The following is a 26862-nucleotide window of genomic DNA, read 5'->3' on the forward strand; positions in this document are numbered from 1 at the left end:
GAAAAAGAATAAAGGGAGACTTGTACTTTCATGTGTTCCCTTGTTTGTTTCCTTGAGTATATTTATGACAGTCCCAGGAACGTCTTTATTGAGACCGGTGTGGAATGAGTGGCTCAATGTTATTACGTGTATTATCAGCAGCAGATCACGGCACGGCATAGGTGCCACTTAACACCACGTGTAAATATATTTGTAAATAAATCAACTATCATCACTTTTTTTTGAGTGAGTGAGTGAGTGGGTTTACACCGTTTTCAATGCCAGAAATAGGTACCCAAGTGGATAATCGAACCCGCCGATATCCTCCCAAAACTTCCACATCCCAAAACTTCCACAGCATATAACAACAACATTTCTGGTTGACTGCTCACACTTTAGCATACTGATTACCTCAGTCTGTAATGGTTTAATCCATTAATCAGTAATGAACACAAACAATCACTTAGTAATAAGTTATATATTTTATTAAGGTTGGGATATTAACAAAAATACATATCTTTTCTACTTACATATCAGAGCCTATGTAGAACATTTATATAGAACTTGTGTCCGTTACGGCCCTTACGGTGGTAACATTACATACCGTCACAGTGTTGCCGCCGTTACATGCAGTCTTTACCTGTTGTTTACATGACAGGGACATCCATAAGTAAATATGTTGCCTATTACATATTCTTTAAACATTCTGAAATATATGACTGACAAATTTCATTAAATTATCTTACCTCGGAGTCTCCAGTGTATCAAATTACAAAACACTCAGCTAAACAAAGTGAATGCTTCACTGCGGCATACACTATCAAACCAGCTTAAGTCTGGGCTAGTACAAGCAGCCGCACATACACATACACACGCATGCACGTCGTCATATGAGCGAAATATTCTCAAGCACGACGTTAAACCCAATTTCACCTCACCTCAGCTAAACAAGAATGTACACAACCAGGGGCGTAGCTACCATAATATAAAAAGCCCTGGCTTACACATGATTGTTGCTAAAAAGGCTGGGCAAGCCCTCAATATCATCTATACATGAAGCTTTGTAACTTATCGGGCTTACAAGAAAAAATGGCTTGCTATGCGCCTGACAACACGGGTATTGCTACAGATTTCATTGTGAATCGCCATGACAATACTGAGTGCGAGGGCGTTTCATTACCTCAAAGTAATGGATATACAATAATGAATGAGCATGCTTTATCGCTATTGCCTATCAGAGTGAAAGGGGGAATGTTTCTTTTGGGGCGTAAGATAAATATGTCATGTGACAGAAGGCTAGTGTTGTTTTAACGTCGTTCCAAATAGGTTCTTCCGGGATACTTCGAGGTTAAAGGAGAGCAACTGTAAATGAGTTGTACTGGCTGGTCATAAACAGGTGTACAGTTTAGTGTTGGGCGTCCTTCGTATATAATTAATGGTATTAGTCAGAGGCGTAGACATATATAAACAAAGGAAGCGAAAATCAAAATTACACTTGCATTTTCATAATCATTCAGATCAAAACATTATTTATTCAGATGATGTATAATGAAAAAATATGTATTAGCGAAACATATATATATATACATAATTGTAAAATGTACATGTATATGCGCTCTTTATAAAAAGTTAGTTTAAGAGAATTGTTTCATGTAATTTCAATGGTAAAAGGTGAAAATTCACGTCTATAGACAAAGATTGCACTGTTTACTTGAGTCCACAAGGTGGCGTCAAAGTCAGGACTTTGTATGGCATCCATTGGCAGCGATTACTGCTCGGGACAGTGTCGGCACAGACTGGATAAGTCGACGATGTCGCTCTTGCGGAATTCTTCCCCACTCTTCCTGCAATGCGATGGCTAGTTGTGGAAGTGTCACTGAGGCGTGTTTTGACGTTGACGTACACGTCGATCGAGTTCATCCACAGGTGCGTGCGTTGCCATGCTGGAACAACTCCCTCTGTCGGTCCATAATCGGAAGCATGTGACGTGCAAGGACTTCGTTGATGTACCGATCTGCTGTCAGTTTCCCCTGAACCACAACTAAATCAGATCTTTGTGTGCTGGATATACCACCCCACACCATGACATTGTCTCCATCGAATCTGTCGACCTATCGAGATGCAATTAGGGGCAAACCGTTCTTTTCGAAAACGCTGTGTTCCATCTCGCCGGTGAAGACGAAATCGTGATTCATCACTGAATAAGGCTCGCCTCAAGTTTGTAAGCTTCCAGTTACGGGCTCTACGACACCAGCGCAAGCAACTGCGCTGATGGAAGTCTCTCATAACAGGGGCGACAACTGGCCTTCTTGGTCGAATCCCACTTCACGAATCGATTCCTGACAGTTTGGTCGGAAATTCTTTCCAAACCAGGGATGCGTTGTGCAGTCAGTCTCCACGGCTGTGACAAGACGATAACAGCAAGTGAGCAAACCCGGATGTAGCTGTCCTGGTCATGGGTGGTAACTCTTCACGGCCACTTCTCAGGCGCTCCAGGGCGTTTGGGCTCTGCAGGAAACGATCCCAAAGGCGAGATATCGTGCTCTGATGAACGTTGAAATGTCCGGCAACTGCAGACTGCGACTACCCAGCTTCAAGGTGGACTATGGCGATGTGTCGATTGCACTTAGTCATGCATGATGTTCCTCTTTTCCAGGCAAAAACGAATGAAAAAGTATACACAACGTTTGCCTTTTTATAGTGATCGATACCGCATGCTTTTCCACTTACTTGCACGTGCATTTTGCTTTGCATGTTTTCTTGGTGACGTTTTGGCGAATATGTCTTCAAACGCTTCTAAAACAATGGAAAAAAAGTTAAAATTGCTGCATTTTGGCACTGAAGCTGTTTACAATCATTCAAAGATGACGTTTGTAGAAAGAAATAGTGTATTTGTATTGTTTTGGCCGCAGGTACATGAGTCCAATATTCTTCTGAAGAAGTGTATATGTCAATATCCAAAAGACATTCAGCTGAAATCTGTACATTTTACAATTTAACAATTTAATAATGATATAGCGTTAACCTCAAGCTCGATCATCAATCTAAAAACATGTTGCAAAAGTGAAATGTCATTGAAATTGAAACAAAAGCGGTAACAAAATCAAAATATACAAAAGTAAATTGCACTATCCCCCTCCGGCTTTTCTTTGAATTGTAATTCGATAGTGGAGATTAAACCAACAGTGGATGAAACAGAAATTCCTTCTTTAATCACTTAATGTGCACACACGATGCCTCCACAACAGTCGATACATTGAGCATTTGTACATCTTACTTCACAGCTAATCGCCTTCAAAACTTCAAAAACTTCAAAATATTCCAACTTTGAATTTTTAAGCGACATTTCTCGAAATTTCGAGGGTTGTTTGTTACTAAATATATGACAACTTTTTAAAGAATTACAAATTTCTCCTTATTTCAATTATTCTTTACTACGGTATATGTATGCAAGTATGTGATATTAACAACTTTTAAAAGAATTACAATTTCTGTTATTCTTTACTACGGTGTTTCATATTAACACACATAGACACACACACGCACACACGAATCACCTATATACACACAAAAGCATGTCTACTCAATGGCAAAAGTTGTGACACACAAATAACAAACAGAAAAAAAGGTGCAAAAACTGTATAGCGGCCATTGCAAAATCTGGCCTTGGTACTTCACGGCAATTAATTGCGCCTCAATCACAATCATTCGCGTCCTTGCTGCACCCTTATCATAACGCCCCCAACTCTCAAACGACCCCCTTCTAGAACACATGGCTTGATGTAACATTCACCTGCCCGTCAGTTTGGTGAAGAAGAAATCGTGACTCATCGGTGAAGAGAACAATTCTCCGCTCATGTCCTCCCGCCGTCGACGTCGAAGTTCTGACATCGGGCTGTGATGCCGTCGTGCATGGATACCGTACATGCGACCAGATAAACCGTTGTTGCCAGGTATCGTACGAGTTATAATAACAACTGACTGGTTCGAATCCATTGGTCTTGGGGTCATGACTGTTTGGTGGCCTCTACGGGGAGCTCGAGTTTCTGAAACTTTTATATATATTTTTATATATATATATATATATATATATATATATATATATATATTTTATTTCCACTTTCTTAAACTTGATAGCTTCGGTGAAAACGTTGTCATAAGTGTCAAGTGGTGTTTCTAGGGATGTTGATTCGACGGGCAACCTCACTCAGCGAGGTAACAGACTGAAGCATACGTTTAGCTTTCTATCAGTCAACAGAACTGGGTGCCGTTCTACAAAACAGCCTTAGCGCTAAGGCTACCTTAAGCCTATGTTAAGGTATGGGAGTTACAGTCACCTTAGCGCTATGATCGCTCTGTACAACGGCACCCAGAACGATAACTAGAGGGGTTTTTTGTGTTCTACACATCTTACGACTGTATTGAGTGGAAATGATAAATGTCTGGTGCCCGACCTTCTCAAGAGAACCTTCGCAGCCATGTTGATGTCATGCTTCTTGCAAATTCGAACAACAACTGCTTGGCTCATTTTAACACACTCTTTCTCTAGTTCATAGCCGTAAATGTATCACGATATTTTTAACAATGATAAATAATCGTGTTTCCGAGTATATAATAAAAATATGCATACAATCCACCTCTCTAATGTTATGACTTGAAAAGTTGTCTCATATACATATTAAATGTATTATTAATATACCTTGTGCAAGTCATAAACTATCTGCATGCGTAACATGTCTAACACTAAATCTGAATGAAACCAATCTGTTACATACGGTGGCCATTGTATTGGTTAATATGCACGCTCAGCGGTATGGGAATCAATACTGTAGCACTGAAGCTAAAGCGGTAGACTAACGCGAATTCTCTGAATATATATAATTTTGACAGTAACAACTAAATCCATTTAAATTGAAAACGAGCCCCAGGTAGATGGGAAATTCCGAACCTGAACCCGAGGGAATCCAGGCTTACTTCATTTAGTGCTTTAGCATCGCAGGGAGGGTTGTAGGGAAAATAAAGTGGCTCAGGGACTGTGAGACAGGCTAGTAATGCGGTTCTGATTGCTTTTGTGCTCTCTGGCAGTGCTCCCCTGCAGATGTGACGGTGTAGACTCAGGAAGGGGCACTCGTAGTAGATCCCTTAACCTCTAGCATCAGATCGTAGTTCTCTGGCCTGTAGCATCAGATGCCGTACGTTCATCAAAACAGCCCCCACCCCCAACCCCTCCCCTATCAAACAGATGAAGCATGAGCAAAGTTTGTGAAGCAGCATTAACATCAATCTGAAATATCGTGTGATAAAAGCCCGTCTCGCTGAAGATCTGGATTCGATTCCCCACATGGGTACAATGTGTGAAGCCAATTTCAGGTGTCCCCCGCCGTGATATTGCTGGAATATTGCAAAAAGCGGTGTAAAACTAAACTCACTTTCTCACTCACTTCAAATAGTCGTCACAGCCGGAACATCAAACGACGATGTTCTGGTTATATTTGAGAACCAAATCGAATTTGGCGGTCGATGTTTCGCATGTGTTCCCTCAAAAATCCATAGGCACGGTCTGCAGCAGCTACTGATTGGTTGGTGAAATCAACTGGTGGTTCAATCTGCTGTCTAAATCATGCATGTACCTCGGAGGAGGATATAACAAAACGTGCTGACATGATGTATCTTGGATATCGGATAGTGTTGAAACGGTAAGTGAGACATTTTTGTAAACCTGATCTACATATTTATCATCTACCTGATATAGATATTAATATTACGCGTGTGCATGCCAGGTATATAGTCTTACAAAATCAATTACTCACTAGAAAATGATTGGCTAAAATCAAAAGGCCCGATATACATCCCCATCGGTGTTCATCGAGGTTATTGGTGTTCCCCGCCGTGATGTTGCTGGAATATTGCTAAAAGCGGCGTAAAACCAAACTCAGTCAGTCATTCAGTCATCGAGCTTATTCGGATTATTTCCCAAGTACATGATTTTGTATAAAAATATAGCTAGTTTTACTCTAAATATTTTTATGGTCATTGTCATTCGATGTGTGTTCGTTAACTGTATAACGCCCTACTGAGAAATACTGCAGCTATATGAAGGCGGTCTGTGATTAATCCATACTGGAACAGCGGTTGACATTATTAGCTTCGATCTACACAATTGGGAATTGATGACATGTGTTAACCAAATCAGTGTGCCTTGATCACTCGACGCCGTTAGTCGCCACATACTACAAGCATGGGTTGTTGAAGATCATATCTAACCCTGATCTTCACGGGTGTTATGCGACTACATATACTTGGTTACTTACAGATGATTTGATTTGATCTGCAGAATAACACACTGGTGATGGTGGCCATCAGTAGATCAACCTCCACATCCTCCAAGACCAACGGCCATGTTTGCAGCTACCAGCAACCAGACTGGGATGACGTGCTGCATGTACCCAAACTCAGCTTCTCCGTGGCATCCGTCCTCGTCTTCTGTCTGGCGGTGCTGTGCTTCGCGAACACCATCAATGGGGATTTTGTATACGATGACATTTCGGCCATTACTACCAACAAAGACGTGCTTCCCGAAATCCCCCCTTCCGCCCTCTTTGCTCATGACTTTTGGGGAAAGGCGATGGACAACAGAAGCCACAAATCTTACAGGCCTCTCACTGTGATGACCTTCAGGTGAGTAGCTATAGGTTCTTCATTATTAACATCTTCGAGTAAGTAGGGTTACTTTACAATTGGGTATGGGACACAGTCGCTAGGACCCCACCCTCTTGGCATGTTGCTTGTAACAGAGCCATATGCTTCCTTGAGGTAATAGTGAGTGAGTGAGTTTGGTTTTATGCCATTGTACTCATGTGGGGAATCGAACCCGGGTCTTCAGCGTGACGAGCAGACGCGTTCACCACTAGGCTACCGGCCCTGTGATAGTGGGTTCCCGGTGACATTGCATGTCATGTTGATCATACTAGGTTTAATTATTTCAGTTTACTGTTCATTTTCACAGTAAGTTTTCCCTTCACACCAGACGGAGTTTGTTTCTGACAATAGTCAAGACTGGGTAATCTTTCGCACTGACGTTCTATATTTGATCATTCATGGACATTAATTAGGCTCGGATGTTGTTTATAACGTTTCATAATGTCATTTTGATCGCACCACAATACGTTCCATATTGAAGTTTTGATAACAAAGCGACATGTGCTTATTTTGATTACACAGCGAAATGTGCTTGTTTTGATTACACATCAATACTAATTAAAACGTGTTCAGAATTGGGAGATAAACGTACTGTCTTTGAAAATTGAATGAATGATTAATTTAGAGGCTATCACGAGGATTCAAATGATTCATTTAGAGATTAACGGTTTGGTCTGACATTCATCTAATTTCCAAACACAGTACGTGTATCTCGATTCTACCATAAACGATTCATTCCGAACTTCTTCGTTCCGCGGAAGACACTGGGTTGTCCGGCATGAATTCGTCCTGTGAGTGGAGTGGTAGGTGCTGTTCGTATTTCTTTTAATATTGCAACATAAGAAATATTCTGTCCAAAGAAAACAAACAACTTTTTATTCAATGCCATAATTTAATACGTAACAGCTTGGTTTTTATAAGCCCACCAACACACGACCGAAAGCAACCTATTGTTTTGTGTGTCGTGGTACTGTGGTTCAGTTTTTGACAATCATGTACTTTTTGAACGATGGAACGGGACATGAGGGAGTATGGGTGGCATGAATTTGGGGGTTTGTCTGACCCTTATCTTCTGAAATTCCGCATGATAGTGTCGAAGGTGTGACTGTTGTTCTTTAGGAAGTGCTCCAAACTTCAAACTTACTGGATATCTCATGTGTGTAAACTAATCTAAACGAAAACAAACATACCGTTTGTCAGGTACTCAGATATTACTAACGTTATGTGTAAATTTTGTATAAATAGGAACGTATTTTCACAAGGCTTTCTGATAAGTTAAATATTGTTTGTTTATGGGCGTATGCATTGTAATTGAATTTAATATATTCGTATAATAGAAGGTAATATGATAGTGACGTTCCCTAATAAATGTGGAGGAAAAATCATAGTTCACCATTTCGAGTTTTAATAAATGTTTTATAAGAAAGTATATGGACGGCAACTTCTTATTTATTGTATAACACGACGTTTCTGGGCCACTTCTTGCCCCTTCTTCAATCACCGTATATCACAATATATTTGTCTTATATATTCACCAACTTCTAAATGCCTCTCAAGAATCTCAATAAATGTTTTGTTATTAACATTTCCACCACGTCTGTTGCGTTGATATCAGCCATGTTGGTGGTCAAGCTGAAGTAGTGCTTCAGTGTTGTATGCTTGCACAGTGAAGCGGTCATAAAATCGGACACATTTTCAATCCAGATTGATAGAGTGTTATTTTATTGATTGTCCAGTCAAATTCGAGTATTTCACGTAGAACTTATGTTCATAATGTTTTGCAAATCCCTATTATTGACTTGTAGCATGAGTTCAGATGAACAATTGGTTTATGACTGGTGCCACCGGTGCGACAGGATACGCTCACCTTTTCACGAACACCTGGTGTCATCACTATTTGACAGAGATTCATAAACACATGCTTTGTCATCGTATGTCATGGTGTCAATCACTGGATTGTCTGGATATGAAATTACGCGCTTCATGTTAGAGTCGTGATTTTGATGTTAACTAATGACCCAAACAGCGACCTTATAAAAGACATTCTTAACTCTTCAATATCCAGAGACAAGATCTTAGATAGCATAAACAACCTTAAACTCAACAAATCTCCAGCAATAGATGATGTAATTCCAGACTTTTTAAAATATTCTGTTGATCTTCTATTACCTTATATCGATTTAGTTTTCAATCTGATGTTAGAAAGAGGGACATTTCCTACCCATTGGTCTGTAAGGAGACAATTAGAACTGAGCTGCATTCAATGGGTTGGCAGAAAAGTCGAGGAATTCTATCACCGATCATGAAACCTGACCAAAAGGAGCGAAGGTTGAACTGGTGCTTACAGCATAGAAATTTTAACTGGGACAATGTGATTTTCTCAGATGAAAGTTCTGTGTGACTGTTTCCTAATACACTGAAATTCTGGACCAAACAAACTGAAAAACCCTTGTATCAGCGCCCAAAGTACAGTCCTAAATTTAACGTGTGGGGTGGCATATCTGTGTTAGGGGCAACGCCCCTCTGTGTATTTGAAGGGAATATGAACAGTGAGCGGTACACAGATATTCTCGAGGGACATTTACTTCCATCTGCTCACGTGTTCTATGGACATTTTGGGATTTTCCAGCAGGACAACGACATCGTTCAAAGCATTCACAGGCCTGGTTTCGGGCCCAAAATATGACATTATTAGATTGACCAAGCTATAGCCCTGACCTAAATCCAATAGAAAATGTTTGGGGACTTATGAAAGAAAGTGTCAATAAGAAAAATGTGACAAATATTGCTGAAATGAAAGAAGAGGTGGTCCGATATTGGAACAGCATGGACCACGACTTTCTAACTTCTTTGATCAGTGGTATGCCCCGCAGCATTGAAGCCTGCATTGCTGCCCATGGTGACTTGACAAAATACTAACTGTTCACCTGTCTTTGAATCTGGAGTTATGTTCTGCTAATATTCACATTTAATACGTGAGTAATGAGTGAAATGAAGTAAAATTACAATCTTAAATTCTCAATAATTTCTGGTTGTACTGTATTTAGTGATGTTTTCACTTCAGTTACCAACCAAAGATTATTTTGGGAGGACAAACAATGAATAAATTAAATGAATCCCAGGCTGGATTTAGACAGGGATATACAACAATTGATAACACGTTTATATTACAGAGTGTGATACAAAGATATTTAAATACTCAAAGTGGGAGGTTATATACATTGTTTGTTGAGTTTTCAAAAGCATCTGATTCTGTGCAAAGACATAAGCTATGGGCATTATGTAACGCAGATGAACGTAGCCTCAAAATGACCAATCTGCTAAGTAACATATATGAGAATGTTTAAACTTATGTGAGGAATAACACTGCACTCGCTGAAACGTTTGATGTACATATTGGAGTAGGGCAAGACTGTGTACTCAATCCTTTTTCTGTTTTCCTTCTTTATAAGTGAACTAGCAGTACAGACAGAAAACAATTGCTCACATGGTATACAGTTGCATCCCGATATGTTTCATCTTTTCCTCTTATCATTTGCAGATGGTGTTGTTCTCATATCAAGTACTGTTATTAGCCTACAGAAAAAAAATAATGAATTAGAAAACTACTGTAAAAATCATGCCTAACTGTAAACATGGATAAAACAAAAGTAGATGTTTTAAGTAAAAGGGGGTAATTATGCAAAAGAGAAAAAAACATGCAAAATATACATATGTTCAAGCACGAAAGGTACTGATAGGTATATTGGGAAATATAAAAATACTCGGGGATTTAAGTTTAAATAGCTAATGTTAAAACCAACCCGATTCTATTGTATGGTGCGGAATTTTGGGGATTTAAATACTTTCATTCCACAGAAAAGGTACATTTATTTGTCTGCAAGAAATTTCTTGGGGTAAAGATGAGCACATCAAATGTTATGATATATGGGGAATGTGGCAAATACCCGCTCACCATATCTTCACAAATCAGAACGATTAAATATTGGATATGGTTATTAAGTATGCCACCCTACCGTTAACCGAAAAAATGCTATGCTATGGTGTTACTATATGTCAAAGAAGGTAAAACGAATTGGATAACAGATGTCAAACACCTAGTGTTTTCAAATGGATTTAATCATTTATGGTATGAACAACATGTAAAATTTTCGTCATTGTTTCTAAATACATTTAACGCAAAAATTAAAAGATATTTACCAGCAAAATGGTTGGAAACAATTTCAATATCCACAAAATGTAAATACTACTCAATCTTTAAAACTTACATTTATACTAAACGTTATTTATAATGTGTTAATGTTAAGAAATTTAGAATATACTTAGCTCGTTTTCGTTGTATTAATTGAAAAAGGTAGGTTTATGAATATCAAAAGAGAAGATAGAACCTGTAGATGCTGTAATAGTATGTTATAGTAGAAGAAAAATATCATTTTCTTCTTGTATGCCCAACATATATTACTGTACGTGAAAATATATTAAAGAATTCTATTTTGTCCATCCATCAATTGATATATGTTTTTCTCTATTGAACTGTTTACATGAAATTGTAATTAAAAATGTTGCTGTTTTTATTTATCAAGCAATGATGCTAAGAAAACTGCATATATGAAATGTACTTCAGGCCTGTGGCCTCCTCAGTACTGAAATAAAGATTGATTGGGATTGTGTGGTCCAGATTCAAATATTTACAAACAACATCGTACAGTTGTAATTCTGCTGAAACAAACACATACTCAATATATAGTCAGAATTGTACAATTGATTCTGCTTTTAGCAGAGATTTCTTATGGAAATAGAGTTTTGTCGCTTCTATTTGATCAGATATCACAATACCCCCTTTTCCATATAATCAAAGTTTATTTGATCAACTGATATCAAATTTTGACGTGGAGGTACACGTGTCATTTGTCATTTAAATGGTGGCGGGTGTTACAATGAGTAGTTTAGACACATCTCCATATGCATGTCAGCTTATGTGGAAGGGATGCAGGTCTTAGACCTTTACCACCAAGGAATCCAAGGGAATGAGCATGGTGCGGTATGGTAATATTAAATTTACGTTCCAGGTGGAACTATGCATGGGCTGATGGGCTTCATCCTCGGGGCTTCCATGTTGTCAACATCGTCCTGCACGGCTTGGTGTCGGTCATCTTCCTGGCAGTATTCTCTGTCCTCATGTCTGGTTACCAGGTGGACCAGGAATCTGCCAGGCCTGTGTTTGCCTCGCCCCGAGCTGCCCTCCTCTGTTCTGTGTTGTTTGCTGTGCATCCCATTCACACCGAGAGTGTGAGTTTAAAACGATTTTGTTTATTAGATTTAGAGATCCCAATAGGCAATTTAGCTCGAATTCATCATTTTAATAGTACAGTTTCCAGTTTATCCATAAAGTGTATTTGACTTCATGATAAATATTTGATGAAGCACATACCTGAAACAATGTCCTGTGATCATTTCAGTGGAGTGAGTTTTAAAGAAACTCTGTCCAGTGTTCCTTTCGACTGTCATTGGGTTCTTCGAGATATTTTTGTGACCGTGTTAGATAACGTCAGTTTATGTCACTTATATGCATTATGTTTTTGATGCATCCAGCGTATTTTACATGTTATGTTGGGTTACAGGTAGCAGGGGTCGTGGGTCGGGCTGACCTGCTGTGTGCCTTGACCTTCCTTCTATCATTCCTGCTGTACGCCAGGGCCTGCCTCTCGCGTAAGTCTTGATAATGGGTGCAGGTTTCAATAAGCATTTACTAGTACTGTGTCATCTTATTATTGAATTCCGTAATGCCCATTGGCATTGGTAGATTACATAGATGACCTGCTTTGTGCCCTGACCTCCTTCTTTTTTTCATTCTTGTTACATGCCAGGGTTTACCTCTCACGTTATTCCAATAACTTGGCACATAAATGTGTTGAATAAAACATTGGTGCTTTGTAATGTCCATTGAACAGTCGTTGAAGTATTGTATAACACTGGTTCCTCATAATGTCCAATAAACAAGTACATGTGTGGGTACATTAGCACCTGCTGGTATTATGTGAACAGACAACATCTGTAAATTACTTCACGGCTTCAATGCTTGGGGTTACCCATGGTTGTGGTATTACCTACATTTACCTGCACGTGTTTTACCAGGGATGTGACACTGGAATCTATACAGACATTATCGTCCTAAAGACAAACTTGTGCTAAAATGGATAATTTGGTTCTGTTTAAAAGAAGCACGATGTGATAGAGTTCAATGATTTTGACCTTGTTTTTTTCTTGATAATAATCATCAACATTGCTAATCACAACTTCGAATTAGAATCATCTTATGCATAAGGTGGTATGAATTGTACAAACCATTTCTTTGGCATTTGAAATTTGAATTGCTATCACATACAAGTCAGAAAGGAAGTTATGTGCTGTTTTTTCTTATATTTTTCCATATTGTCAGAAGTGGAATCAGTTATGTTTCCTCTGTTAATGTGGTGTGATTTCTTGAAAGGTATACTTGATTTCTTCGGGGATATATTCCGGTTTGTATGGCATCTGTTGTTAAGGAAATTCATTTCGTAGAAAAATTACAATGTATGATGATTTCAGCTTCATGCTCGGTCAGCTACCGTCCCGAGTCCTTCTCCCTGGTGTCTATACTGGCCAGTATGTGTCTGTGTGACATGTCATGGATCTTTCTTATTTCAGCTTCATGCTTGGTCAGCTACCGTCCCAAGTCTTTCTCCCTGGTGTCTATACTGGCCAGTATGTGTCTGTGTGTCGTATCATGGATCTTTCTGATTTCAGCTTCATGCTCGGTCAGCTACCGCCCCGAGTCCTTCTCCCTGGTGTTTATACTGGCCAGTATGTGTCTGTGTGTCGTGTCCACCTTCTGTAAGGAGCAGGGCATCACTGTCATAGTAAGTCGATAGTCATTGAATTGCATGTAGAAGCGACACACATCAAGCGTTAAAATTTATGGATGTTACGTTCTTAATTATGACTGACATAACATTTCGGAGAATATTCTTACTCCTTGATCGAGTGAAAGATGAATTTTACGTCGGTAACGTCACTGTCATTATACCTTACAAAATTGCTTTTGTAGTCCCTCAAATCTTCTTCAGTGTCCTTCCACTTAGAAAACCACGTTTGCTGACTATTTCGTACAGCAAAATTATTGATACAATATGTTGTGAAAAAAACCGGTTGGTATTGAACTTCGATTATTCTTATTATTTATTTCCTTCGTACTGTATCGTCTGAAAATGTCACACAACGTAAACATATTGCATGTTCTTTGTAGGGCATTTGCAGTGTGTTCGACATCGTCACAGTGTGTAGACTTCACCCTCTCCAGTGTCTGGCAATAAAGAAATCAAAGACGTGTACTGATAATGGTCATTGCGAATTTAACAATAACCATGTTGGACATACGGTAAGTCGCTTCCTTTATAGTAAAAACAAACAGATCCCTATTCAACATTGAGGTGTTAAGTAATTCCAAACTCTGACCTGGTCATATTTCCTTGATAGAAATCACTAATACAATCTGCTCTGCCTCATGCTTCTGGGGCTGTGTACTGGCAAATACATTGTATTGCAATATATTGCGATACGTATTGCGATATACATGTATTGGGAACTTAGGTGTTTGACAGTGAGTGTCACTTACTGTGCATGTCAGTACTAGTTTTTACGTTATAGGTTCATTCACATTCACATATATGTTATGATTCAGCAATCTCAAAATTAGCTTGCATAGCCAGGGATTCAATTTTCTTTATGTTACAATTTATAGGATTACAGTATGACTTTTAGTCATTGAATAACAATGGAAAACATTTGTTGTGAATGAAAGTCTGTGTTGATTTTGATTTAAACCCTAAAATATTTGTAAAATTATATTTTCTTCAACCAATATACCGGTTCTCAGAAAAAGTATTGCAATACATATCGTTTGAAAAGAGTATCGTGTTATACCGGTAGACCGGTAATACCGTGCAGTCCTACATGCTTCGATTAACTTTTCAAGAATTGGGATGTTTTGTAAACGGCGTGTATTTGTTTAACGTTCAGTCCTGTCACCAAGTCTTTCAAAAAGAAGTGTCATGATTACGACAATAGGTTATGATACTATGCTGTCTGATGCCCTGTACTAAGAAATTAATAGTGTAAATATGTTATATTTTCACCTCGTTGTCTAGGATAATTTCTGGAACGACATGCGTATTTTATTGATATACGTGTCTGTAAGCCAATATTTCGTTGGCAGATACTTACATATATACTTTATACTTACATTGAAACTTATTATTAAATTACGGATGTCCCCAAATACTTAAAAATGAAATATGCAAGTAGTTAATAAACTACACATGGTAATATGTGTAGTCAACATGGTAATATGTGTAGTCAACATGGTAATATGTGTAGTCAACATGGTCATATGTGTAGTCAACATGGTAATATGTGTAGTCAAAATGGTAATGTGTGTAGTCAACATGATAACATGTGTAGTCAAAATGGTAATATGTGTAGTCAACATGATAATATGTGTAGTCAACATGGTAATATGAGTAGTCAACATGATAATATGTGTAGTCAACATGGTAATATGTGTAGTCAACATGATAATATGTGTAGTCAAAATGGTAATATGTGTAGTCAACATGGTAATATGTGTAGTCAACATGGTAATATGTGTAGTCAACATGATGATATGTGTAGTCAACATGGTAATATGTGTAGTCAACATGATAATATGTGTAGTCAACATGATGATATGTGTAGTCAACATGGTCTCATTTACACTTTACGGAAATAATTATACCATTAGTGAGCATCAAGTTTTGCCTCTTAATCCCTCTTAAATAAGAGATAAGCATTATACATTGCTAATTGCAGCTGGAGATACCGCTCTGGGTAAAAGGTCTCATCACCCGCCATCTGATATTGTTCGTAACTGGTGTGTCCATCCTCATCACTCGCCTTTGGATAATGGGATCAACACCACCTACATTCCGTCAAGACGAAAATCCACATTCCTTTTTTGGCGGTATTCTGTACAGGGTAAGACGCCTTTGCTAACAGCAGCTTATTCGGGATGTGTTTCATTTGCTGGCCATTTTGTTCCAGGTGCATTATGTGCTAGTGGGACACTTCCAGGGCAGATTTGTATCAGAAAGATATACATATACGCACCATAGAGTTTTCCTTGTTGAAATAACCCAGCAGTTCAATTTGAATGAAACAGTTAGTGTTGTTTCTAAATATGTGTTTTTTAAAATATTTTCCTGCACATACTTCTTTCAGGTTCTGAACTACAACTACCTTTATGCAATCAATTCTTGGCTGCTTTTAAATCCATGGTGGCTGTGTTTTGATTGGTCGATGGGCAGTATACCTGTCATCACCTCATTGGCCGATCCAAGAATACTGGCAGACATAGGTCTTTGGGCTGTCTTTGGTGCTTTAGTCTTCCAGTGTTGCCGTGGAGGCCTTACCAGAGATAACAGGTTCATACAATACTTTCATTTCCAGCATAAATATAAATTGATACAAATAGTATATAGTATTTTCAGTCCAGGTTTTAAATGAACATGGCGAGGCAGCAAATACCAACATCAGTTAAACAGTAGTTTGGTATACAAACATTAGATGTTACTTATCTAACTTTGCATTTCCTTGCAGAATCCTGATAATCAAACATGTATATGACAATGTTTTCTATCTACAGGATCCTGATAACGTCCATGGCGGTGTTGGGCGTTCCCTTCCTGCCAGCCAGCAACCTGTTTTTCCGTGTGGGCTTCGTGATCGCAGAGAGGATTCTGTACCTGTCCTGTGCTGGCTTCTGTATGTTGGTGGTGCTCGGGGCCAGACAGATTTGTCATAAATGTCAACCAAACTCCACTGCTAAGATGGTAAGAATGTATTTGCATATGAAGGATGTAGACTTGAAGCAGGTGAAGAGGGTGAACTTGCACGTGTGTTAATGTACCCTGGCTGAGTTTGGCGCTGATATACTGGCGTTTGGCGCTGAGTCAATAAACAACGTAAGAATGAAGTTAGTATGTACGATGTACGGATTGCAAAGCTTATCTGTGTTTCTTAACAGATAGTTGACTCAAAATCAGTTTAACGTCTCAGCGAAACATTAAATATAATGCCTTCAGCCGTCTTCCTCACAGTCAGATATAATTGTTAAATCTGTTGTCTACACCATGACACACCACCACACAGTCAGGACAGAAATGCACTCAAAAACAAGACTCAAAATTGTAAAGTCCTTATCCTTAAGGGTCCACGTTTACTAGCATGACCAGTCACGTGACCCATAGGTAAACCATGATACCTACCTCTGGAGGCCGATAGACGTTAACAGATGGTCATTGTTTCTGCCATTCCCGTCATAAATGGAACAGATAATCCCATGCGAGTCTGTAAACTGTATCTAAGTATGGTATCCATGTTAAGCAGTGGCCTGGTATCTCATGGTATACTGTGTCTGTGTATGGTATCCATGTTAAAGTGTTGCCTGGTATCTCATGGTATACTGTGTCTGTGTATGGTATCCATGTTCAAGTGTGGCCTGGTATCTCATAGTATACTGTGTCTGTGTATGGTATCCATGTTAAAGTGTGGCCTGGTATCTCACGGTATAGTTTATCTAAGTATGGTATCCATGTTAAAGTGTGGCCTGGTATCTTATGGTATACTTTATCTAAGTATGGTATCCATGCCAAAGTGTGGCCTGGTATCTCATGGTATACTTTATCTAAGTATGGTATCCATGTTAAGCTGTGGCCTGGTATCTCATGGTATACTTTATCTAAGTATGGTATCCATGTTAAAGTGTGGCCTGGTATCTCATGGTATGCTTTATCTAAGTATGGTATCCATGTTAAAGTGTGGCCTGGTATCTCATGGTTTACTTTATCTAAGTATGATATCCGTGTTTACGTGTGGCCTGGTATCTCATGGTACACTTTATCTAAGTATGGTATCCATGCTAAAGTGTGGTCTGGTATCTCGTGGTATACTGTATCTTAGTATGATATCCCTGTTAAAGTGTGACCTGGTATATCATGGTATACTGTATATAAGTATGGTATCGATGTTAAGCTGTGGCCTGGTATTATATTATCATTATCCCGGGCAGGTATACAAACATGTAGGCACGTCACTGTAAATGTGCAATAATCTTGTAAGCCACCCTCCATCTCAATACCTTAATTCTGATAAATATGTGTTATTCCCATTTACAGATGGCCTCTGCTGGTTTCACATTTGTAATCGTAACGTTTGTTCTTCGATCAATACAGGTGAGACATATAGTATATATGTATTTATTTAGCAGCCATTGGTGAGTATGTATACACAGATATGTATGATGTATATATACACATGGACAAAAGTACCGCAACACCTTGTCTTCAGGCGATGGTATTCCATTGCTTAATGCTGCCAAGTACTACACATGGTACTGCAGTGTGATGACAATGTGTACTTGAATAGAAAGTCAAAGAAGAAACTGGAAGTTACACTTCAATGATTTAATGATTGTTACAATTAATATTGTATAATGATGCAAACACTTTGAAAATATAGGTATATCAAGAATGCCAATCACGGATATATTGTTCGTTTCAGAGAAGCGGCGACTGGAAGGTAGCAAAGGATCTGTACCAATCAGGGGTCAGTGTTTGTCCTCTGAATGCTAAAGTAAGTATATCCATACAGTTCTAAACCCGTGAATATCCGGGTTAGAATTGATCTTCAGTAACCCATGCTTGTCGTAAGAGGCGACTAACGGGATCCGGTGGTCGGGCTCACTGGCTTGGTTGACACAGGTCATCTTATCCTAAATACGTAGATCGATGCTCATGCTGTTGATCACTGGATTGTCTGGTCCAGACTCGATTATTTACAGACCGCCACCATAGAGCTGAAATTTTGCTGAGTGTGGCGTTAAACAACCAATCAACCAACCAACTTCATTGATGGCGACGGGCTTCCTCACAAATCGACCAATAACCGTGTGGTTCCTGTTCAAGTTAGTACATGACATGACATTACTCCGTCATGCATGCCGATAACTTACCATTTTATATTTCGGAAAGTCCACCACTTGAAAAATTTTTTTTGGGGTATTGTCGTCTTTCAAGTCAGCGAGGAGGACTGTAGAGCACATACTGCCATTATGAAATTTATATCCCACTGTGCATGACGTTGCCTGTTTGGACCAAAACTTTCAAAATTGCCCTTTGATTCAAGTGGTGCTTAATTAATGCTCATGTATATATACTGAGAGAAATAGGATAACAGGAAAATGCAAGTGTTATTTTCCAGTTTTCATCGCCACAGCGCTATTAAAGCTGGTGATGAAAAGTGGAAAATATTAAAGGAACGCGTGAATTTTCCTGTGATCCTTTATTTGTTTTTCTCAGTATATTTAAACATATGTTTCTCACTAGCGCTGCTTTAAAATTAATACACATGGTATTCATTTCCAGATTCAGTTCAACATAGCCAAGCTTGAGGAACAGACCAACCCAGAATATGCCATAGAGAAATACAGACTAGCTCTCAAGTGCGTATTCACGAAAATACAAGTGTTGATAAAATACTTGTTATTAGCCTTGTTGCTAACGTGAGTTAGACGTTTTGGGCAGCATCAATTTGTTTCAATGAAGCTACAATACTCCATGCATATTTGCATGCAAAATGTCATCACACACGACATCCGTTTAAGCGGTGGGGTAGCCTAGTGGTTAAAGCGTCCGCTCGTCACGCTGAAGACCCGGGTTCGATTCCCCACATAGGTTCAATGTGTGAAGCCCATTTCTGGTGTCCCCCGCCGTGCTATTGCTGGAATGTTGCTAAACGCGGTATAAAACTGCACTCACTCACTCACTCACTCACTAAGCGGGGTCAAATACAGATACGAAAGGATTCTTCCAGAAATAAACTTACATGTGAACAGTAGTGGTGGTCCGATTAATTGAAATAATCAAAGACTGGTCGCAGTGACTAAACGACCAAGCAATCGATCATGTTTTCTCATAATCGAACACAATCAATTCTAGAACACTTGTTTTCATTAACAGTATTTTTCAATAGGTTGGTTTTGTCTGTTACATTTCATAAGCACTACAAGCTCGTTCCAAGTCATGATTGAATTTATCTTAAAGACTCTAAGACATTTATGTTCCTCCATACTAGTCATCCTTTAAAGATGTGAAATTTTGCCCAAAAAACCCCTAAGAACTACATGTTTTTTTCCTTATTTTTGTGTGCATTAACACATTTCAAAAATGACGCTAACCAATTATTTTCGATGATTGATCGGTTGTAATGAACCAATCATCAATTACTAGTATGAGATTTTAACCAAGTCCCAACACATGTAAACAGTATGTGAAGGTTTGACACCTATTAGTCAGGATAAGCACTCACATCGCTTTGTATCGAGACAGCGGAGTATGCTCATAACACAAACATCGGTTGTCTTTTCCGCCCAGACTAAACCCTGAATATGCATATGCAATGAACAACCTGGCCATCATCCTGAAGGAGAGAGGGGATCTTGGGGAGGCAGAGAGGCTGCTAGAGGATGCTGTCAGTGTCAGGTAATTCGCATTCGTGACCAACTCGTGTTATTCCGGGACAAGCCGAATAGTTACGGAAAGGGGCGAGTGGTGACGAATGAGGTAATTCGCTGGTAAATAACTCAACATAACGGTTGTCTCCCTTTGTACACAAAAAGTCGTGTTCGCTTATGAAGTCAATAACTTTATGACAAGGTAACTACTTTTACCGTGTGTGTACCATGACGTGAGATTTGTAACATTGTCGCTGGCTGGAAACTCCATGAAGACAAAAAAATAGAAATGTTTGGTCTTATTTAGTGCTAACACGACAATATTTTTACAGAGCATGTACTTACACAAGTCTCCAGGAAAATGATTTCTGCAATTTCATTGTATATAACTGGTGCTATTTTTAGCATGGGACCCACATCATTGACTACGTACAGGTCATTGTGACATTATGTGAGATAGCGAAGATACATAGCGTTCACAATCATGTGCTGGACGTTCTCGCTGAATTGATGCATGGCGTCGTATCCCTACTACGGAGCTGTCTGCTTGTGGTATTAATCACTGGATTGCCTGGCCAGATTTATAACAGACTACCATCATACAATATTGTTGAAAACGTCTTTAAACAACAATCAACGAACAAACAATTAACTGGCAACAATGGCATGAATGTTATCGGTGTTCCTGTTGTCAGGGCAGACTTTGCGGCAGCTTGGACAAACCTCGGTGTAGTGCGGGCAGCACTGAAGAAAACTGAGACGGCTGAGGCCAGTTATCTCGAAGCTATTCGACACGAAAGAAAACATTCGAAAGCCCACTTTAACCTTGGAAACTTGGTAACTACTTTACACCCAATGTTACTTATGGGTATTGTGCAGCATAAGAAATGAATATTTGCTGATGTTTAATCAGGGGCTGATACAGCTTTTTGAGAAAAGGGGGTGGTGGTGGGTGCGCGTCCCTGCACACACACACACACACACACACACACACACACACACACACACACACACACACACACACACACACACACACACACACACACACACACACACACACACACACACGTACGTGTGGATCCGCCTATGTTAATGATATGTCTCTAAATAAGTTATAAGTCCGTTCATCAGTAGTTGGTCAACCTTTTTGAAGTATTAAAGAAATATGGACAAATGCACCTTACTCACTCACTCACTCACTCCAAACCCACCCACTAACTCACCCACTCTACCAGGAAAACCAAACTAAGATATCTGGATTAATATCCAGTGGTCCAGATAAATATGATTTATGATATGTGTCTACTTAAGTTATTTTTTTAAAGTCTGTTCATCATCAGTTGGTGACCCTACCGAAAGTTATAAGAATATAGACAAAAGCGTCTCACACACTCACCCTCTCACACACTCAAAACCCAACCAACCACTGACTCACTCACACAAAACCAACTCACTCACTCGTACTCTACCAGCAAAATCAAATTATGATATCTGAATATCTCGTTAGGATGAGAAGGCCACAATAACTCGGTGCGCCTAGTGGCTGCAAGAGTTGTATGATCCCCAGGGAGTTGAGATTGATAACACGATGTGCCGTTGAGACTGACATCCAATGATCGAGGGAAAAAATACCAGCGCCTTGAGCAAGCACTAGTTGCCTGGATATGTGCGCTATATAAATATCATATAATAAAAAAAATATCATATAATTGGTATCCAGTGGTCCAGATAAATAGATTCTATAAATTACCTCCGGTTCCAAAAATGCATTTTAAAAATAAAAGAGCAAGTACAGTCTAAACAAAGAGCAGTTGACGTTCAAGTGTTTATAACCGCTGTACCTCATTGTCTGTGTAGTACCGGGACACAGGGCGCCCCATCGAGGCTCTGAGTGCGTGGAGAGAAGCTGTTGAGTATACACCAACGTGCGCTAGTGCTTGGAGAAACACTGTACTTCTTTTACACCAACTTGGTAAGTCACATTATCAGTGAGTGAGTGAGTTGGGTTTACTCTGCTTTTAGCAATATTCCAGCAATGTCACGGGGTGTGGGGAAGGGGGGACACCAGACATGGGCTTTACGCATTGTACCCATGTGGGAATCGAACCCGGTCTTCGGCGTGACGAGCGAACAGTTTAACCACTGGACTACCTAACCGCCCACCTTCATTATTAATATCAACCTGTCACGTACACGGTTGGAACGACTGGCGCATGAACATTACATACGTACATCACAACACATGATACAAGAGACCGCCTCCGTGGTGTAGTGGTTAGTGCGTCCGCCTGGAGAGCGGAAGGTCGCGGGTTCGATCCCCGACCGCGTCATACCAAAAGACGTTAAAATATGATACTTCTTGGTCCCTGTCTGGCGCTCGGCATTAATGGGTACAACAAGGACTGGTCGGCTTGGAGTCAGTATAATGTGTCTGAGTGGGGTATTCATGCTTCACTGCGGCATGGTATCTCAGTGGGCTAGCACTATAAAACCAGCTTCAGTCTGGGCTAGTACAAGCAGCCGCACATACACATACACACGCATGCACGTCGTCATATGAGCGAAATATTCTCAAGCACGACGTTAAACCCAAGTTCACCTCACCTCACCTCACATGATCCAAGAAGGCAACGTTGGAGGCACCTGAGTAAATAAAGACATTTAGTGAGAAGGACGCGAGCTGATCTGGGTCTGAAGCTGATTTCAAGAGGATCATGATGATCATACCTCCGTCTATTGGAGACTTGCTTCTATTAGAGATCGGTACTCGCATCTCCAGTATATGACATTTCATATCAAAGGTGTTTGTTATGTCTAACCATGTCTGCAAATGAAGTACTGGTGACGGACGGAGGAAACATGGTCCTATATAGTGCCACTGCCGGGCCAGCGTCTATATGCGCGCGTGGGTTCTCACAGTGATTGCTAAGACTGTATAACATGTACGCTCAGCGCTCATCACTCGCGGTACTGTTACTGAACACGCCTCTCAAACCGATGGTAGGAACCCAGTCCTTCGCTAGAATCTAAATTCCAGGAAAAGCTAATGGGTGCTATTAAAAGGGAATGGATTTTCCCTTTATGCAATTCGCAGTTGTGCACTAAACTAGTGCAAGTGTGCTCTATTACGTGTAAAATTGTTTGGAATTGAAAGTGTATAAGTTTATTAACGTTCTGCATCAGTCAAAACACGGAATGTGTTTAAATTAGAGATTTATAGAAAGCTCGATTTCCGCATTAAAGCGGAACAATTATTTCGGATTACCCACATGGTCACATGGTTCCTAATTTTGCTACAGCTATGTTCATTGGTCATTTGGAAATACAAAGAGACTAAGTATCATTTGCGGAAAATTTTGATTATTACCAAGTGTATATGTCGTGCGTAATTTACGGAATTGCCCAATCCGCGAAGTATGCAAGACATTTGTGTAATCCCCGAGAATGGGCGACGCCCTGCCCAATGCCCAAATCCTGTCATTTCCCGTGGAATGAGCAATTAACTAATCTGCGTAATCCCATAGATTGAGCAAGCTGTATGAAGAAACCTGGTTGAGCTTGTGTTTTTAGACAATGATTAGTGTTTCATAGTTTGTCTCCCAGTAGTCGACTGACAGTTGCACTGAGATGGAGGACAACATTAGATTTGAAAGTTTGATGAACAGCGGTACATTCTCTGTATTTGCAAGAAATGAATATGAAGAAGTTATAAAGTCGTTTCTTCCGCCAAAGACTGTAACAAAGGAAAAGCGCGAATTCAGACTTGTCAAAAAGTTTGCTGCAACTGAAGTTGGCGGAATCAAGCGCTTGATAAAGAAGGGAACAGAGCATCTTATTTCGTTCAGTTTGAGGACCCATATTGCGTGATAAAACATGCTCATCAGACATGTGGACATGGAGTTGAAAAGAGGATATTACACGAACTCAGTAAGAAGTTTGTTAATGTGACTCGTGACCGGGTGACACATTTCATATCTGTCTGTGAAACTGTCAGTTAAGAAGACCAAAAACATCAAAAGGTGTCATAGTGAAACCAATTCTGTCTGAAACGTTTCAGTCTTTTTTCAGATTGATCTGATTGATATGCAAACAAAAAAATGGCTATCGTTACATTCTAGACTGTCAAGATCACATGACGAAGTTTTGCATATTAAGACGGCTAAAGTTCAAGAGTGCAGCTGATATAGCTTATCAGCTAGTTGATATAAATAGGGTATTTTAAATGCTATAATAAATTGCGTATCATCGTGTTTTAATGTCTCTCTTATTGCTATAAATCATATCTGATTATCAAAACATTTCTTGCTCATTCCATGGGATTACGGAGTGAGGCGTGCGCAATCCGCAGATTAAGCAGGCTAGGTCGCGGTTGACGGGGAATGGGGCAATGCCTTTGCGTAATTCGCTGATTGGGCAATTACGTATATAACGCACGACATATATATATAGAAAGAAATATCACCCGAGAACAAATTCAGCCTGATTAAGAGGTTTGAGGCGTTTGCGCCTCGAATAAACCAATAAACACTGTGGGCTGACATGCAGTAAAAATTCATAGGACAATTATCGACCCTGATACTAAAATACTGAAGCCAGTCTTTGTGCTTGCTTTGTGAATGATGACGATTTTAACTTCATATCGGTGATATCAGAGAGCAAATGGTCTGAATATCTGTCGTAAGAGATTGGGGGTTACAAGCAAAATAGTGATGAAAATTGTATAAGATATTTAACGAAAATACCAGAGAACATCCAGTAACGACCTTCCAACATACCTCACTGAATGAAAATTTAAACAATAGCCGTGACAATCACAGGAATCGACTACTGAACATCAGTGATGATAGGTATAATCAACAAAAGATTGACTAATCCCATTGCTCGACGCTTCTGTAAGTCCAAAATCAGCAATAAATTTGTAAACGTTCTCTAGTCGATTTGAACGTTGTTTTGCAGAAGCACTTATCATTATTGTGTTTGTGTTACCTTAGGGAGGCAAAACGTGGCAATAGCAACTGGCCAGCAAGCTCTCAAGGTGGTGAAGAACGACCCCAAACTGATGTTGATTCTGGCCAACATCTATCTACAGGCACTTCGGTTTCCAGAAAGTGAAAGACTCTTTCTTGATGCAATCAAACTAGACCAGCAAAACGTCATGCTGTATAAAAATTTAGGTACGATAATATTTGTATTCCAGTTCTATTTTCTGTGAATATAACCAGGATTCTTCATTGTTCCAATGAAATTTGGTTTGAAGTAATTTTGTCCACCATTTTCTTCTAAGTTTAGTTAAACGTGTTGTTCTGTATACCCCAACGAGCATGTTAATTCTAGATATATTTTATGAACAATATATCTGCATTATGAGCTACATCTCCTTACGTCTGTATCTTTAACTATAGAGTGAGTGAGTTTAGCCATATTCCAGCACTATCACGCGGGGAACACCAGAAATGGACTTTACGCACTGTACCAATGCAGGGACTCGAACCAAGGTCTTCAACGTGACGAAGGAACACTTTAACCACTACGCTACCCCACTGCCCCTTAACGATAGAGGGCAGATCCTGTCAGCAGATTGAAGATCCGGATATATCTATGCAGTTTGGCTCAATCCTATATAGAAATGGACAACAACAAACAAGAAAAAATGAACAACATCAAATAAAATAACATCTGCAGATTCCAATGCTGGTCACTAGTCGATGCTCGAGTGGTTGTTTTCTAGTGTGTGTTCACTTAATAGTGGAACTTTGGAATGTGAACGCTTTGTCTTTCTGTTATGGGAGTGGGAAGGAGCAGCGGGCGGTGTTGAGGTTAAAGCGTTGGCTTGAATTGCCGAATAAATCCTGATTCCATTCCAGTGAAGTCCGTGCCGTGATGTTAGTGGGAACAATGCCAGCTAAATTCAGTACAGGGTAGAACGTTTTACGTCCAGTGCCTCCTTCGACTGAGAAAGTTAACAGACACAAGTCTGCACCAAGAGAAATAAGTGTTGTCGTGTTTTGAAGCTGTTTGATATCATCCGGAGTTACACACTTTCATAGAGGTATCTTTTTATTCCCAGGTGTGCTTTACCGTGTTTTGAAGCTGTTTGATATCATCCGGAGTTACACACTTTCATAGAGGTATCTTTTTATTCCCAGGTGTGCTTTACCGTGTTTTGAAGCTGTTTGATATCATCCGGAGTTACACACTTTCATAGAGGTATCTTTTTATTCCCAGGTGTGCTTTACCGTGTTTTGAAGCTGTTTGATATCATCCGGAGTTACACACTTTCATAGAGGTATCTTTTTATTCCCAGGTGTGCTTTACCAGCAATGGGGGAAGAATGCGAAAGCCAACGCAGTATACCGGAAAGTCGAACTTCTAGCATCCAGGAAACAGTAATAGTCAGATCCGATGCCAGAATGTCTCAAAAACTATTTGCCTGGGCTGTGCTTCACTTCACTTGGAAAATGTGTAGAAAGAAACGTTGTTCGAAATATCTGTGAATAAAATATTTATAGGAACCAATTTGTCCAATGAAACTGCTGCAAGAATATGTGTCAATATGTGGACGTTTGGAGGACCAGTGGAAACAAGTTTGACCAGGGTGC

At 39.6% G+C, this 26862-nt stretch overlaps 1 protein-coding gene across 1 annotated transcript; it reads left to right on the plus strand.

The window, feature by feature from the left end:
- Positions 1–5549: 5549 nt before the first annotated feature.
- On the plus strand, positions 5550–26797 carry LOC124277641 (protein O-mannosyl-transferase TMTC4-like). The gene is made up of 17 exons (XM_046713363.1): positions 5550–5675; positions 6314–6657; positions 11748–11967; positions 12300–12387; positions 13366–13577; positions 13964–14095; positions 15565–15729; positions 15973–16175; positions 16397–16583; positions 17928–17984; positions 18313–18384; positions 19176–19252; positions 20184–20291; positions 20959–21100; positions 22121–22235; positions 25255–25437; positions 26568–26797. The coding sequence occupies exons 2-17, from the start codon at positions 6329–6331 to the stop codon at positions 26651–26653; spliced, it is 2376 nt and encodes a 791-aa protein (XP_046569319.1). The 5' UTR covers positions 5550–5675; positions 6314–6328; the 3' UTR covers positions 26654–26797.
- The last annotated feature ends 65 nt before the right edge of the window (positions 26798–26862 follow it).

This window comes from Haliotis rubra, unplaced genomic scaffold (genome assembly GCF_003918875.1).
Source record: "Haliotis rubra isolate DU_JTF1 unplaced genomic scaffold, ASM391887v1 Scf106, whole genome shotgun sequence".
NCBI classification, from domain to species: Eukaryota; Metazoa; Mollusca; class Gastropoda; order Lepetellida; family Haliotidae; genus Haliotis; species Haliotis rubra.